At 39.9% G+C, this 17,749-nt stretch overlaps 1 protein-coding gene across 4 annotated transcripts in view; it reads right to left on the bottom strand.

The window, feature by feature from the left end:
* tbc1d16 (TBC1 domain family, member 16) overlaps positions 1-17,749 on the bottom strand; it is a 144,892-nt gene that overhangs the window by 48,408 nt on the left and 78,735 nt on the right. For all 4 annotated transcript variants that reach the window (XM_043714802.2, XM_043714800.2, XM_043714801.2 and 1 more), the window contains 3 exons: positions 13,630-13,764; positions 5,496-5,682; positions 3,159-3,338 (listed from right to left, as the gene is read on the bottom strand). In XM_043714802.2, coding sequence (XP_043570737.1) covers positions 3,159-3,338; positions 5,496-5,682; positions 13,630-13,764 — 502 coding nt within the window. The remainder of the gene's footprint in view (positions 1-3,158; positions 3,339-5,495; positions 5,683-13,629; positions 13,765-17,749) is intronic.

Consider the following 17,749-nt stretch of genomic DNA (forward strand, 5'->3'; position numbering starts at 1 on the left):
AGACAAAAACAGAAGTTGCTAGAAAAGCTCAGTAATGTGGCAGCAACTGTGAAGGGACCTGCTGAACTTTTCCAGCAACATTTGCTTTTGTTTCTGATTTACAGCATCCGCAGTGCATTTGGTTTTGATTCAGACAGAGGAGAGCCAGGGGATGCGATCTATTTGCATTTTCAGGAGGCCTTTGATATGGTGCTTAAAAGGAAGCTGCTAAATAAAATAAGAGCCCAAGTGTTAGGGGTAAAGTATTTCCAATGGATTGAGGATTGGCTAACTAGTAGAAGGCAGAGAGTAGGGACAAAGGGGTCTTTTTCAGGATGGCAGCCAGTGACTTGTGGAGTAATGCAGGTTTCTGTGTTAAGACTGCAGCTATTCACATCATATGTTAATTATCCAGACAAAGGAACTGAGGGCATTGTTGTCAAGTTTGCTGATGACACAAAGGTAGTGAAGAGGCAGGCAGCGTTGAGAAAATGGGAAAGCTGCAGAAGGACTTGGACAGGATGGAGATTGGACAAGATGGGCCACATGGAATACAAATATGTGAGGTAATGCACTTTGGTAGAAAGGATAGAGGTGTAGACCATTTTCTAAATGAGGAAAAGCTTCTCAAATCTGAAGCGCAAAGAGACTTGGGAGTCCTAGTTCAGGATTCTCTTTGACAGTTAGGAAGGCAAATGCAGTGTTAGCATTAATTTCAAGAAGGCTAGAATACTAGAGCAGAAATGCACTGTTGAGACTGTATAAACCTCCGATCAGACCGCATTTGGAATATTATAAGCAGTTTTGGACCCGTATCCAAGAAAGGATGTGCTGGCATTGGAGGGGGTCCACAGGAGGTATACAAGAATGATCCTGTGGATGAAGGGCTTGTCATATGAGGAATGGCTGAGGACTCAGAGCCTGTACTCAATGGAGTTTGAAAGGATGAGGGGGGATCTGATTGAAACTTACAGTTTTCTGAGAGGCCTGGATAGAGTGAACATGAAGATGATGATGTTTCCACCAGTAGAACAGACTGGGAGCTGACAGCGCAGCCTCAGAATGATGGGACAACATTTTAGAACTGAGATGAAGAGGAATTTCTTCAGCAAGATGGTGGTTAATCTGTGGAATTCATTGCCACAGTGGGTTGTGGAGACCAAATGGTTGAGTGTATGTAAAACAGAGATAGATAGATTCTTGATTCGTGAAGAGACCAAAGGTGAAGGCAGGAGAATGGGGTTGAGAAACATATCAGCCACGATCAAAGGGTCAAATGGCCTAATTTTGCTCTTATGTCTTATGGTTTTTTGAAAATGTAGATACACTACACCCATGGGCTCCCCTTCAGCACCCTAATAGAAATATCTCAAGTCATTATAACGGATTTTTCAAATACAATCTCCTTATCATAACAGATGGTTTTGTCTAAACATACTTTGATTTTTTAACTGCCTTATTACTACCTTCTGAATAATGGATTTCAGCAATCTTCAACTCATGTCAGCTAACTGGTTTATTGTTTCGTTTTTTTTCCCCTCCCTTTATTGAATAATGGTGCTACATTTGCTACTTAAAAATCCACTTTTGCTTTTTCTTATTTCTTTTAAAAAGGTAAATTCATTTTTAGTCATATTTTCCATAATGCACTTAGTACAACTATGAAACAAGCATCATTGCAGGGGCGGCACGGTGGCACAGTGGTTAGCACTGCTGCCTCACAGCGCCAGAGACCCGCGTTCAATTCCCGCCTCAGGCGACTGACTGTGTGGAGTTTGCACGTTCTCCCCGTGTCTGCGTGGGTTTCCTCCGGGTGCTCCGGTTTCCTCCCACAGTCCAAAGGTGTGCAGGTCAGGTGAATTGGCCATGCTAAATTGCCCGTAGTGTTAGGTAAGGGGTAAATGTAGGGGTATGGGTGGGTTGCGCTTCGGCGGGGCGGTGTGGACTTGTTGGGCCGAAGGGCCTGTTTCCACACTGTATGTAATCTAATCTAATCTAAATGCCAAAACAATTACAATGTTAAACTTATTACAAGGTGGCAGAAATCAAGCTATTCAAAACTCTGGTTAGATAACAGCTTGAACGCAACCCCCAACATTTTTCAGAATTTCAATCTTGAAAAGCACAGAGAACCAAGAATTAGGTCTCAAGCTTCAACTACGCAATTAGGAATAATGAAAAAACTTGGGCTTCTAAACCTTAAAAAAAAAATGTCTGAAAGGTGGTCTCATGAGGTATTTAAGAAAGTAAACAGCTTGGAAAGGATAGATTAAGAACACTGGATAGATTAAGATCATTAAATTCAATTATAACTGTAAGATAGTAGGGCACAGGTTTAAACCTAGGCAAATGTAAGTCTTGCGTCAGGAGATTTTTCATCACACAGAATATTCATACATAAAATTAATTCTTTGGTAAGACAAGACAAGCTGTTGCTGGGTGCTATCATTTACACAAAGCAGTGAAGATGGCTAAATGCTCTCCCGTACCTATCTACAGACGTGGAGGAAATGCTTCCCTTTGTGGGGCAATCTAGAATGACAGTTTATAGCATTTACCCTACAGGGTGGCAGATTTAAACAGAGGTAAGGAAGAATTACTTCTCTCAAAGAGTAGTGAATCTATGGAGTTCAATATCCCAGAATATGGAGGATGCCAGGACACTGAATAAATTGGAGGAGATGGTAGACAGGGTTTTAATTAGAAACAGGTCAGAAGCTTATGGAGACCAAGCAGGAAAGTGGAGTCAAAGCAGGGATGAGATCAACCATAATCATATTAAATGGTGGAGCAGCCTCGGGGTGCTGAATTGCCTACTTCTGCACCCAGTTCTCGTTCTGTCCAATGATCCCCTCAAGTGATGATGCATTTTAGGTTTGGACTGCATGTAAAAGCAAAAAGAACCTATTATATATAGCATTTACATATATTATCAAGCTGAAAGAGTCTTAAGTCCATTACTGAGGGAAATTATGTTCAAATGTATTGGTTTAAAAATAAGAGTTGAAAAGTGTGGCGCTGGAAAAACACAGCAGGTCGGGCAGCATCCGAGGAGCAGGAGAGTCGATGTTTTTGGCATTAAGCCTTCAGCAGGAAGGCTGCTGTAAGTTCATTAATCCCATAATCAGCATTCATCAGAGTCTACTGGATTTATAAAACCAAAAAGAGCAAATCCTAACCTGGTAATGAGCCCAACATGCCTCCCAAATGCGAAGTGCTTCTGCTTCTGGAAACTCGCGTTTAAAACAGAGAAGAATCCATCGATGGCAGAACAGCATCTGGAGCCCATCCTCACCCAGGGACACCAAGTGCTGGTAAAAGCGGGGGTGCATCAATCTCAGCAACTCTCTCAGGTACAGCTTTAAAAGACAAATATACAGACATGGCATTTTTAAAAATATCCAAGCACACGCACGTAAACATGTAATGAACTGTACTGGGCTCTTAAAAAATAGGAGATCATCAATAATTTTTTTAAAAAAGGATTAAAGAGTGCATGCATATAATTCAAGAATAGTGTTCTAAAAAAATACTTGTTGCATTTATAATTGAAAATTTAACAATTACATCCCAATCACAATGCATATTGCAATCAGGTCGGAGGCATCCAACTTGCAACCCTTGGACCATATATGGCTTGCTAGAGCATTTCATATAGCCCAACAACTGCCTTAATTTAAAGTGATCTTGATATTTCTCCAATCAAAGGTCTTTCTCTCCTCTGCGTGCTGTGAAGCTACCAGCAGCAAATGCAGAAGAAACTGGTCGACCAATGCAGAAGCTTGAGCAACCCAAGGTCTGGAGCAGTGGCAGGGAGCGTGCAGGGTGGTTCTGGGAATAGGAGGCTTTCTGTTTTCATTACAGATTTCTAACATCCATAGTATTTAACAGCCGTAAAGGAGCAGGATCTGGGGCTGAGCAGGGGGTTGATCATCTAGATCATCCTTTCCCTGGGCACAATCTTAAAGCAGTCATTCAGGGAGAGGTCATGGCAGGTGGAATACTGCCAGCTCGCCATGCTTATTGTGTAGAAGAGGATGTTCTTGGTCAAATACTGTAGATCTGACTGAGGATCAGTTTCGTTTTGGTGGCCATGGAAACCAGAAGTAGTATAGGGTCCAGACCAGCTACAGAAGTTCATTTTGGTTGGTCAGGGACAGACAGGCCAGGTTGCCACCACCGAAAGCCACTGGTGAGGTGGGCAGCTGTTGTTTTTGGCTGCTACAGGAATGCAGTGGGAAGGGTTCGGGCTCTGCTGTGCAGGTAAGTCATGGGGAGCTATTGGCCTTGTTAAGCCACAGTTAAGGGTTGGTGGCTTCTGGTTACCCATCCACAGATAAACGGCTTGGTAGTACACATTGAAATTCTCACAATAGACTGGTATCTCAGTGGTCTGCACTGCGCCCTTAGCACAGAACTGAGGTTGTAATGCACTTTCAACAACTTTGCTGCTCATGATCATACACTTCCCTGGTAAGATTTGCTATTTACTAAATAAAAATTCTGATTAATTTTTGAAATGCAAAGCCTCATGAATTATTTTATTGAAGTTACGAGGGGGCAGAGTAAGACAGTCAGAGTGAGAGAAGTGAGAAAATGGAGGGAAGGGGTATAAAGCTAGGGAAAGGAAGGAGGAAAAGAGAGAAATGAGTAAGAGAGATAGAGGGAAAGGGATAAGAGTGAGAGAGAAGGAAAAAGGAGAGTGAGAACAGGCTGAGAGAGGAGGAAATCCCTAGTCAAAAGTCAACTCACTTCTAACCTGCAAAAATTCCTTAGCTCGGTCTCAGTTGTCACCTTCTTCCTTGGTGTCTGTCTAGCTCTGCTTCTTAATCAAAAATATAAGGCTTTGGCTTTATTATTAAGCTTTGGTGCTCGGTACTCTTTAAGGACAATGCCATTAGTTATTCATTTAAATAATCAATTTACTGCTTTAGAATTTTTTTAATGACTGTTGTGCATGCCTCACTTCAGCCCTCTATCAACTCTAGGCTACAAAAAATTAACATATGGCAACACTGATGCAAAAAGGTTGACCACTGCAGTTGGGCAGCTGGAGCCTAAACCAGCTCTGCTTATCCACTGCATGAAGGATCCAGAGCATTACCATTAAAATTGGGATAACCGCAAATGGGAGTGATTTATTCGTAATCATTGAAATTGAATACTTTCTAAACGATTCACATAAGACTACCAAATTAAATTTCAGTGACAATATCCATTTAGCTGTTCAAATGAATTCTGCTCCAAATAGCTAAAACTAATTCTAAGTTCCCATTGTAAGTCATAAAAACTGCTCAAAACACCTAGAGATAATATACTAATCAAAAAGAAAAGCAATATTTCATGAAGTTTGACTTGTTCCTAAGTAAGCTCCATTGTAAAGGATTTTTAATCTTGCTGCAAAGATTATGAAGAGTCACATCACAATGATACATTCTCCAAAAATTAATTTAGTTCTCATCAAATCATTTTCAGCATTATGCAAAGACATTTTTCTCAGCTAACTTGCTACTTACCAGCTGCCTTTCCATATCATCATCCCGTGGTGAGCTGATGAAAATTGTATTCTGCATTAGTCCAACAAAACACCAAAAAGTGTCAGACTCATCCCTGACTTCTGACAAGATTGGAGCCACCAGATCTGACATTCCCTGGGAATATCCTATCTCAGGGTTATAAACTGCATAGTTCAGCAAAATATTTCTGTGAAAATATTCGAATAAAATATGCATAAGTACTATATTTCGAGAATTTTCCATCTTTTAATTCACAAAGAATTGTGGGATTCAACGATCCTTCAGTGTTGTGAGTCTTCACAATTTATAGAAAAAAACGACAACTGTAGATATTTAGAGACTGTACAGTAAAGCCAGACATGGAAACTGTTACCCATACAAAACAGGAGAACGGTTAAATAAATGCAGGCACTCCCAAACAAGTCATGAATTGGATTGGATCTTCCTAGTGAATTTTGTATGAAGCTGGTTTCAACATATGAGTAAGTGCAACAGTAGTGGATACTGTTGGTGGGGGCAATGGAGGCATGGTCTCTAAGAAGAAAGCAGCAGCAGCCAAATTTGTGGCACTATAGTTCGCTCTGCTGCATAGCAGGGAGGGAAAAATACTGGGAGAGCTTTCATGATGAGGGAATTTGTAAAATGAATTTGCAGGCGGTTCTATGGCAAATGAGACTTGCAAATTGTATACTGCCTCCATGGTGCGAGGGTCAGGCATGTTTCAGAGTGGCTGCAGGGCATTCTGACCAGGGAGGGTGAACAACCAGCAATCGTGACACATGTTGATTCCAATGACATGAGTAAAACAAAAATCCCATAACAGGAATTTAACAAGAGTTAGGTGGTAGGATCAAAAGTAGAACTGTTTTAATCTCTGGATTATATCTAGTGCCACGTACAACCAAGTATAGGAATATGAAGATAGGGAGAATAAATGTGGGGCTAAAGGGTTTAGGAGGGAGGGCTTCAGATTTTTGGATTATTGGGACAGCTTCTGGGATAGGTGGGACCTGTACAAGCTGGTCAGATTGCACTTTAATTAGAATGGATCCAATATGCTTGTTGGTAGGTTTGCTCATATTGTTGGAGAGGTTTTAAACTGACTTGGTAGGGGAATGGGACACAGTAGATAGAAAAGTAGGAGTGAGGTCCAATCAGATATAGAATGAATGCTAGGCTAGGACAGTTCAGTAGGCAGAGAAAACATGGGCAGGATAAAAGGGACATAGGAGTCGAGAAAGCTAAATTGTATCAGTTTAATGCAAGCAGCTTAACTGGTAAGGCAGATGAATTTAATATCATATTTCCAAATGCTGATCAATGAACTGTTATAAGCATTGGGACATGGGTGAAGGAAGGACAGGAGTGGCAGCTCAACATTCCAGGGTATTTAAGTTGCAGGCATGATAGGCAGGAAAGTAAGAGAGGTGGGAGCATTGCACTAATGAGAAAGGAAACCATCACTGTGGAAATAAGGGAAGATGTCCTCGAAGGATCTTCCTATGAGGCAATCAGGGTAAAGCTTAGAAATAAAATCGTCTAAATTGGGGGGTCAATTTCAATATCATTACACATTATCTGGCAAACATAGACTGGGAGTAGTTACTGCGGGTAAGTTTATATTTGGTAAATGGGATCCTTTTAAAAGTAGCATAATGAAAATTCAGGGCTAAAAAGTGAAGGGGAAGTATAGCAAATCCAGGGAACTCAAGGGATATTGAGAATTTGATAAAGAGAAAGTATGCATATGTCTGGTATAGTACATTAAAAAATGGGGAGGCCCTTCAAAAAAGTGGAGAGAGTGTAGGAGCTTTCTTATAAGCTAGATTAGGAGAATGAAGAGGGGCTATGAAATATCTTTGGTAGATGAGATCAAGGAAAGCTACAGGAGTTTTAAAAAAAGTACATTAAGAGTAAAAGAATTACCAGGGAAAGAGTGGGACCTATTAGAGACTAAAGGGCACCCTGTTCATGAAGCCAGCACATGGGCAAGGTCTTAAATGAATACTTCTCATCTGTATTTACAGAGGAGAAAGACATTATAGCTGGGGATATCATTTGGGATGGTGAGGTTCTAGAACACTTTAAAGCTAATAAGGAGGTATTAGTTGTTTTTAGCGGGCATGTAGTTGCATAAATCCCCAAGGCCAGATGAGATATATGCCAGGCTGTTCTGGGAAACAAGACAGGAATTTGCTGGGGCTCTGGCAGATTATATTTAAGACTTTGTTGATCCCAGGTGAAGTGTCACATGATTGGATGACAGCTAACGTAGTTTCTTTGTTCAAGAGGGCAATAGAGATAGGCCTGTTAGTCTGACAACAGTGGTAGGGAAATTATTGGAAAAAATTCTGAAGGATTAGAGTGCAATGGGCTCGACAGTTTGCTTTGAAATGTCACAAAAAATTGTTTTCTATCATTCATAAATTAACGATTGAAGTATCTAAATCATGGAAAAAAAGATTAGGCATGTGGGCTGAATATTAATCATTGAATGAACGAAAGACAACGGAGTTTGCGTGGCTCAGTGGTTAGCACTGCTGCCTCACAGTGTCAGGGACCTGGGTTCAAATTCAGCCTTGGCGACTGTTTGTGTGGAGTTTGCACATTCTCCCAGTGTCTGTGTTGGTTTCCTCCTGTTTCCTCCCACAGTCCAAAGATGGGCAGGTTAGATGAATTGGACATGCTAAATTGCCCATAGTGCTCAGGGATGTGTAGGTTAGGTGCATTAATCAGGAGTAAATGTAGAGTAATAGGGTAGGGGCATGGGTACAGGTGAGTTACTCTTTGATGGGGTGGGGGAGTTCAGAACTAGACGGCACAGGTTTAGGGTGAGAGGAGAAAGATGTAAAAGCGACCTAAGGGGCAACTTTTTCATGCAGAGGGTGGTAATGGAACGAGCTGTCAGAGAAAGTGGTGGAGGCTGGTACAATTGCAACATTTAAAAGGAATCTGGATGGATATATGAATAGGAAGGGTTTGGAGGGATATGGGCCAGGTGCTGGCAAGTTGGACGAAAGGGTCCATTTCCGTGCTGTACATCTTTATGACTCTATGACAGGAATAATCAATACTTGGAAAGACAGGGATTGATCAGGCCTTGTTGGTAAGGGAGGATATTCAGTCCCTTGCGCGGGGGGACCTAGAGTCAGGGGATGTAGAGTCAGTGTGGATAGAGCTGCGAAATACTAAGGGTAAAAAGACCCTCTTGGGAGTCATCGACAGGCACCCAAACAGTAGTCTGGATGTCGGATGTAAGTTGAATCAGGAGGTGAAATTGGCCTGTCGCAAAGATGTTACTACAGTTGTTATGGGGATTTTAACATGCAGGTAGACTGGGAGAATCAGGATGGTATTGGACCTCAAGAAAGAGACTTTGTGGAGTGCCTCCAAGATTGATTCTTAGAGCAGCTGGTGCTGGAGCCGACCAGGGAGAAGGCAATTCTGGATCTGGTATTGTGTAACAAACCAGAATTGGTCAGAGACTTCGAAGTGAAGGAGCCATTGGGAAGTAGTGACCATAATACATTAAGCTTCAATCTGCATTTTGAGAGGGAGAGGGGACAGTCGGAAGTGACAGTAATTCTGTTGAATAAAGGGAACTATGGAGCTATGAGGGAGGAGCTGGCCAAAGTTCAATGGTGCAATACCTTAGCAGGGATGACCGTGGAGGAACAATGGCAGATATTTCTGTGTATAATGCAGAAGTTGCAGGATCAGTTCATTCCAAAAAGGAAGAAAGATCCTAGGAGGAGGTATGGGTGGCCGTGGCTGACGAGGGAAGTTAAGAAACATATAAAGTTAAAAGAGAAAAAGTATAACATAGCAAAGATAAGTGGGAAAACTGAGGACTGGGAAGCTTTTAAAGAGCAACAGAGGATTACTAAGAAGGAAATACGCAGAGGAAAAATGAGGTATGAAGGTAAACTGGCCAATAATATAAAGGAGGATAGTAAAAGTTTTTATAGGTATGTGAAAGGCAAAAAAATGGTTAGGACTAAAATTGGACCCTTGAAGACAGAAACAGGGGAATATATTATGGGGAACAAAGAAATGGCAGAGGAATTAAATGGGTACTTCAGATCTGTGTTCACTGGGGAAGACACAAGCAATCTCCCTGAGGTAACAGTGGCTGAAGGACCTGAACTGAAGGGAATTTATATTTGCCAGGAATTGGTGTTGGAGAGACTGTTAGGTCTGAAGGTTGACAAGTCCCCGGGGCCTGATAGTCTGCATCCCAGGGTACTGAAGGAGGTGGCTCGTGAAATCGTGGATGCGTTGATGATTATTTTCCAGAGTTCGATAGATTCGGGGTCGGTTCCAGAGGATTGGAGGATGGCTAATATTATACCACTTTTTAAGAAAGGTGGGAGAGAGAAAGCAGGAAATTATAGACCAGTTAGTCTGACTTCAGTGGTGGGAAAGATGCTGGAGTCTATTATAAAGGATGAAATTACGGCACATCTGGATAGTAGTGACAGGATAGGACAGAGTCAGCATGGATTTATGAAGGGGAAATCATGCTTGACTAATCTTCTTGAATTTTTTGAGGATGTAACTCTGAAGATGGACGAGGGAGATCCAGTAGATGTAGTGTACCTGGACTTTCAGAAAGCTTTTGATAAAGTCCCACACAGGAGGTTAGTGAGTAAAATTAGGGCGCATGGTATTGGGGGCAAAGTACTAGATTGGATTGAAAATTGGCTGGCTGATAGGAAACAAAGAGTAGTGATAAACGGCTCCATTTCGGAATGGCAGGCAGTGACCAGTGGGGAACCGCAGGGATCCGTGCTGGGACCGCAGCTTTTTACAATATATGTTAACGATATAGAAGATGGTATCAGCAATAACATTAGCAAATTTGCTGATGATACAAAGCTGGGTGGCAGGGTGAAATGTGATGAGGATGTTAGGAGATTACAGGGTGACCTGGACAAGTTAGGCGAGTGGTCAGATGCATGGCAGATGCAGTTTAATGTGGATAAATGTATGGTTATCCACTTTGGTGGCAAGAACAGGAAGGCAGATTACTACCTCAATGGAATCAATTTAGGTAAAGGGGCAGTACAGAGAGATCTGGGTGTTCTTGTACACCAGTCAATGAAGGCAAGCATGCAGGTAGAGCAGGTAGTGAAGAAGGCTAATAGCATGCTGGCCTTCATAACAAAAGGAATTGAGTATAGAAGCAAAGAGGTGCTTCTGCAGCTGTACAGGGCCCTGGTGAGACCACACCTGGAGTACTGTGTGCAGTTCTGGTCTCCAAATTTGAGGAAAGACATTCTGGCTATTGAGGGAGTGCAGCGTAGGTTCACAAGGTCAATTCCTGGAATGGCGGGATTACCTTACACTGAAAGACTGAAGCGACTGGGCTTCTATACCCTTGAGTTTAGAAGACTGAGAGGGGATCTGATTGAGACATATAAGATTATGAAAGGATTGGACACTCTGGCAGCAGGAAACAGGTTTCTGCTGATGGGTGAGTGCCGAACCAGAGGACACAGCTTAAAAATACAGGGTAGACCATTTAGGACAGAGATGAGGAGAAACTTCTTCACCCAGAGAGTGGTGGCTGTGTGGAATGCTCTGCTCCAGAGGGCAGTGGAGGCCCAGTCTCTGGATTTATTTAAGAAAGAGTTGGATAGAGCTCTCAAAGATAGTGGAATCAAGGGTTATGGAGATAAGGCAGGAAGAGGATACTGATTAGGAATGATCAGCCATGATCATATTGAATGGCGGTGCAGGCTCGAAGGGCTGAATGGCCTACTCCTGCACCTATTGTCTATTGATCAGGGATAGTCAGCATGGATTTATTAGAGGGAGATAAAACTCAACTAAATTAGTTAGGCAGTGTTTTAGAAAAGGTGACTAAGTATATTGATAAGGGTAGTGCAATTAATGTGGTTTACATGGACTTACATTTGACAAGGTCTTACATGGAAGGCTTGTCCAAAAGATAAGAGTCCATGGGATCCAAAGCAACTTGTGAAACTGGATCCAAATTGGCTTAGAAATAGGAGGAAAAGTGCAATGATGGAGAGTTCTTTTCGTAATTGTAAGTCTGTGTTGACCATTATTGTTTGTCATGGTTTATATGTGAATACAGAAGGTATAATTAGTAAGTTTGCATATGACAGGAAAATTAGGGGTATTGTTGATAGTGAGGAGGATGGTCTCTGGCTACAGTCTGATATTGATCAACTGTAAATTGATATTGATCAACTGGTAGTAGAATTTAATCCTGATAAAGTACGAGGTAATGCACTTTAGGAGATCTAATAAAAGAAGGGTATACACAATGGGACCCTAGGGAGTACTGAGGAACAAAGGGACCTTGTTGTACAAGTCCATACATGGCTGAAGGTGTCAGCACTAGTAGACATGGTGGTGAAGAAGACATTCAAGATGCTTGCCTTCATTAGCCAGAGCGCGGGATATAGGAACAAGAAAATCCTGTTGCAACATTATACATCAGTTAGGCCACAGATAGTATTCTATGTGCAGTTCTGGTCTATGGGAAGGACAGGAAAGAATGCAGAGGTTGGACCAGGATGTTGCCTGGCAAGAAAAATCTCAGCTTTGAGGAGAGGTTGGATGGGCTGGGTTTGTTTTCACTGGAGCAAAAGAGACTAAAGGGGAGTCTGATTGATATATACAAAATATGACAGAGTTGATCATGAGAACCCTTTCCCTATGGCAGACATGTTTAATTCTAGAGGGCATAAGTTTAAGGTGAGCAGCAAGTGGTTTAAAATAAATCTAAGAATTTTTTTTCATGCAGAGAATAGTAGATATATGGAATGGGTGCCTAAGAGGGTGGTGGAGGCAGATAATCTTGCAACAATTATGAAGCATCTGCACGAGAACTTAAAATAGAACTTAGGATACAGCATGCAATGGACCAATAGCAGGTAACGGGGATTAGTTAGTTTGGTGTTTGTTGATAAACTTGAAATGGTGGCCCAAAAGGTCTGTTTGTATGCTATAGAGTCCTATAACTAAACTTGATTGGCAGCTTTCTGGTCAACCTCAAATTTGGGAAATTGAAGAAAAAATCAAGAACCATGGTCAACTAAATATAGGCAGAGAAGAAAAAAAGACCCACATATCAATGGACCGAAGAGTCTGTTTCCATGCCATACATCTCTAGGACTCTATAACAAGAGATCAGGACCAAAAATGGCTGTGAAATCTGCTAGGTTTATGAAAACGAAAGTAGCAAGGAAGGGAGAACCAGCAAATGCTGTGAGAAGATTATAGCATGCAGGGTTAGCTAGAAATTATTTTATGTCAAGCAAGGTGACTGATTATGAGGCACAGCATATCAATTCCCTGCATTATTATGGAAATACAAATGTAATGATTGAAATAAGGAATCCGATCATAAGCTTGACCTATGTAAGTTCCCATGCTGTGAAATAAAGCAGCTGATTCATATCTAATTACTTGTTCATTTTGCTTCAGGAAAAATTGAGGAATCTGTGCAAGAAGACATGCCTATCTCTTTATACTTTTTGAACTATAATCATTGAGCAAAACCATCATGCTCTGAAAAAAGTCCAGGCTCAGATTGCTTACGGAAATGTAGAGAGTTTCTTTACCAAAAACAACATTTAAGACAAAAACTTAAACTTAATATTACAATTCTATTTTTTTGAAATGTATTGAGGTTATTTGCACAATTTCAATGTAGTCTCTGCACTACCTAAACCATTTCCTGTGCAAAACATTTACAGTCACCTCTCAGCTAGAAATTCACCTCCCTGAATCAACAAAGAATTATCAATTGTCAGCCCACTTCATTTACTCAATACCAGGGATAAAAAGGAAAGACTTGCATTGATAGTTCTGAAAAATCTGCTGAACTCTATCAAAATAGAGACTAAATTACTTCAAAACTTGTTTAATGTAGTGTAGATAAACACAGCGCAAACATCAGTTTTCACATTTGACGCAACTAATGGGAAGTAGAATTCTCTGCTGGTTCAAAGATGGTGCAAAATTAAAAGTTGTTGAACTGTATAGTGCAGAATATTGCTTGCCAAATGCTTTTAAAATTAATTTAGTGTCAGGTTGCCACTTCTGGAAGAGGTCTTCAAATCTAACCACTCTACATAGTCACACACTGCAACCTTACCTCATAGCTTCCACATTGGGATTGTTTTCCCCTTTGAAGAACTGTTTGGATCGATCAGTCCGAACCACATCTTTATCGACAGTGAACTGAATTTTTCGCCAAAATTCTTCCTGCTCCTCTGAAGTCATAGATAATCTGATAAAACAAAATAATGGCTTCAGCCTCAATTCCTGACATTCACAAAGACCACGCCCTTTTCCTGCTGAGTTTATTTTACATAATAGATCCTACTCCAGCTTGTTGTCAGGTGTCTTTTACCTTTGCCTTCCTTCGGAGCTGGTGTAGTGACTGATGTGAGTGAACCTCCCACAATTATGACTGTGCTTTTTGAATTAAAATATCAAAAATAAACAAAGTAATTTCTAAAACATACTTTGAAGTTAAACAATATAAATTATATATTTTGATAATATTAACTGTAGCATGGTGAATGGGCATGATAATTGACAGTACTGTTTTACATAAATGAGGCAAGCCTTCTACTGTACTCGACATTCCCTCAGTTCAATTATATCATAAGACGTCGATTAAAAAGTCACCATCAAAATGAACAGAAAACATACTTGGCACATATACATTTGAAAGCACACTTTGGAAATGTGCTTCAGTGTTTCTGTTCAAATTGTACTCATTCTTAATGCCAGAGTTATAATAGCAGTAGTTAGGATTTGTTTTTTTCCTTTTTTTGCTCCCCCACTTTAATCTAATCAGTCTTATTGATTGACACTGATTCCTGTCAAGACTGGGACTTATGAGCAGGCCGTGTTGACATGCTTTTCATTTTCCTTTAGAAATTGAACAATCTTATCTCTATTTACTACTCTGCGGAATGGCTCAACAGAGGCTGTATCTCAAATTAACTACACATGAAAGACTTAGTCCACCTATTTTGTTTTGAAACTCTAAACAAACACTCCATGTATAAGAATTAATGACAAAGAGCCATTTGAAAAGATATTACTGTAGCAAGTTGTGAAACAAAAAAAGCATGCACCTGAGGCTCCACCAGCTAATAATATCCAAACCACTCACTGACCTTCTCTAAAGAACTTGAAGGAAAATTTGTCTATGCTACTGCAGTAAAATGAGTAAATACTGAATTAGCAGTCTGCTTTAATAAATTCTTTTTTCTACTGAAGTCACTCACCATCACCATACTACTGTTGGTAAGTCAAACCTGCCATTGATACTCAAATTTAGAAGTGGAAGTAAAATAATGTGATCATTGTAAATGACTGCAAATCCACATTTTTATTGTTGAAATTTTACTCTTAAGCATGATGTCTTATTCTTCTAAGTATTGAATTTCTGTTGGAGATCAGCAACATTAACATTTTTCTTTTAAATATTTTTCCTTTCTGTTCCTTTGCCTTTCTGTTCCCTTTTTTTCTCTTTTCCTCTTTTTCTTCTCGATCTCCCTTCATGGAATTAACCCTGCTTCTCAGATCTGCATTTATTTCCCAATCTTGAAAGCTGACTGGCTACGGAAATATTCTGTTTGTTGTCCTGCTTACTCAAGTTCCATATTACTTTATTACTATGCCAAGATTGACAATACCTCAGGCACATTTTTTTTAATACACTGTAGTCTGCAAGAGTCAGTCTAATAAATGGCAGAAGTCGACCAAGCTACAGAAAAATCGAGTCTAATGTAGATACTCTATTCCCTTTTCTTCACCTCCTGCCAACTATTTGTTTACAGTTGAAATCCATGATTACAATTGTTTACACATTTCATGCAATTTGCTATATAATTCTCTCTCCATTTCCTTTCCATCATTTGTAATATGTGACAATGGTGTGATGAACCCTTTGCTGTTCTTTATTTTAATCTATATATAAATTGTTTGTGTTTCCTTTCTAAGATTTTTCTTATTATACACATCATTTCCAATTAAAACAACTAAGCCATTACTCCCTTTTAAAAAAACATTGTAATATGCATTATTTAACACATAATCCTATCCATTCTGCCACAATGTTGCTGTTAATAGCCCCCAATGACTTGCTCCAATTCCTTTACTTGGTTGCTGACACTTTATATACTACCCAGTTTTCTTATATTTAGGTTGCAGTTACGTCCACCTGAACTTTACTAATTCAATTCCTTTACAACAGTTCTATTTATCCTTTGTTACAATCATAAGGAAAATGCTAGAAGCTATTATTGAAGAAGTTGTAGTGGGCACAATAAGTTTCAAGTATTCAAATAGGGTCAACATGGTTTTGTGAAAAGGAAATCCTTTAACCAGTCCATTAGAGCTCTTTGAGAAAGTAACATGCTGTGGATAAAGGGGAACTGGTGAATGCACCATACTTAGATTTCAGAAGGGATTTGGTAAAGTGCCACATCAAATGGTTACAGTGGAAAATAAAAGTTCATTATGTAGGGGGCAGCATCTTCGCATGGACAGAAGAGTAGGTGGCTTACAATAAACAGGCAGTATGCATAACTGGTTGTTTTGGCAAGATATAACAAGTGCTGGGATATTGTAAATTGTTTACAATTGATACAAATGACTTGGGTAAAGACAAAAAGTCTGCCTGCCCCATTTGCTGATGACACAAAAAATTAGGTAAGACAGCAACTTGTGAATACCTTATGAAAAGGCATATGAATGGGCAAGGATTTGGCAAATAGAGTATAATGTGGGAAGAAGTGAAATTTTCCATTTTAATCATGAAGAATAAAAAAAATCCAAAATTTTGAAAGATTGCAAGCTCTGATACACGGTGTGACCTGGTTGTTCTTATGCATGAATCGTAAAAGGCTAAAGTGTAGGTACAGCAGCTAATTAAGAAAGATAATAGAAAATGATCATTTATTGAGAAGAGATCTGAATGCAAAAGTTGAGTAATTATGTTTCAGCTGTACAGAGCATTGATGAGACCCCATCTGGTTAACACCTGGTATGGGAAAGTTATATTATGAGGAAAGGCAGGATAGGCAACACTTTTATCAATTGTGTTATGAAGTTGTAGGTGTGTACTGTAGCTTTAAGAGAGAGTGAAAGCTGGCAAGCCTGTCATATGACTGACTGCAGGCACAGTGTGTGTTGGATAATTTGAAGATGTAACATTTGAAATGAAGCTCAAGTACTGAGCTGTTACACAACAATTCAAATTTAGTCAGTTTAAATTATGCCCCAAGATATTAAAACCCAATCGAATTTGAATTTTACTGTTCTGACAACATCAAAACAATGAGACAATTGATGTTTTGGGGTATAAAAATCAGGCTTTTTGAACAGTTAGCCAGAGAGGCAAACAGCACCAATACAGATTGCCCGCAGACCTGCTCTCTGAAAGGCACCTTTATCTATCAAAGACCTATGAAGCAGAAGACAGAATATACGATGGGAAGATCAACAACTTGATTTTTTTATAAATCTTAATTGGGGATTTTATTGGATCAGAAATTGTTATAGAGTGGGAAGTAGAAATGGAGGCTTATAGTGTAGATAGTTGTTATTTAATATTCTATTGTCTTGGAGTTAAAGAACAAATTGTTGATTTTTTCCTTTAAATAGTGAGATTTGGATAGTTCTTTTTCACTTATACTTTAAGAGATTATGAGGCGATGTGAGCTTTTCTGTGTGTCTGGTTTAAATTAGCAAAAGAGTTTACTCTGTTTCGTAACAATGGGAGTTTAGAAGAGTAAGAGGCAACTTGATTGAATCAAAAAAGATCATTAGAGATCCTAACAAGGAAATTATGGAGAGTGCGCTTCCTCTTATGGAAGAATCAAAAAGCTAGTATTCACTATTTAAGACTAAAGAGTTACCTATTTAAGACAGAGATATGGAGGCCTTTTTTTCTTCACAGTGAGTCAGGAGTCTTTGGTAATCTTTACCTGAAAAGCAGTGGAAGCAGAATCTCTGAATTCTATTAAGGTTGAGCTGGATAGATTATCGGTAAGCAAGGTCTAATCAGGGCTAGGGGTGGGATGTGGATTTCAGGTTATAATCAGATGAGTCATTAATTCATTAAAATTGAAAAGCAGGCTTGAGAGGCAGAAAAGCCTTCTGCCATTCAGGAGAAATTCATCCCAAGGAAAAGAAGCATGATACAGGGAGGATGAGGCAATCATGGCTGACTAGGGAAGTCAGGTATAGCATAA

This window comes from Chiloscyllium plagiosum, unplaced genomic scaffold (assembly GCF_037043375.1).
Source record: "Chiloscyllium plagiosum isolate Xiang-an unplaced genomic scaffold, Cpla_swu_hap1 HiC_scaffold_25, whole genome shotgun sequence".
NCBI classification, from domain to species: domain Eukaryota; kingdom Metazoa; phylum Chordata; class Chondrichthyes; order Orectolobiformes; family Hemiscylliidae; genus Chiloscyllium; species Chiloscyllium plagiosum.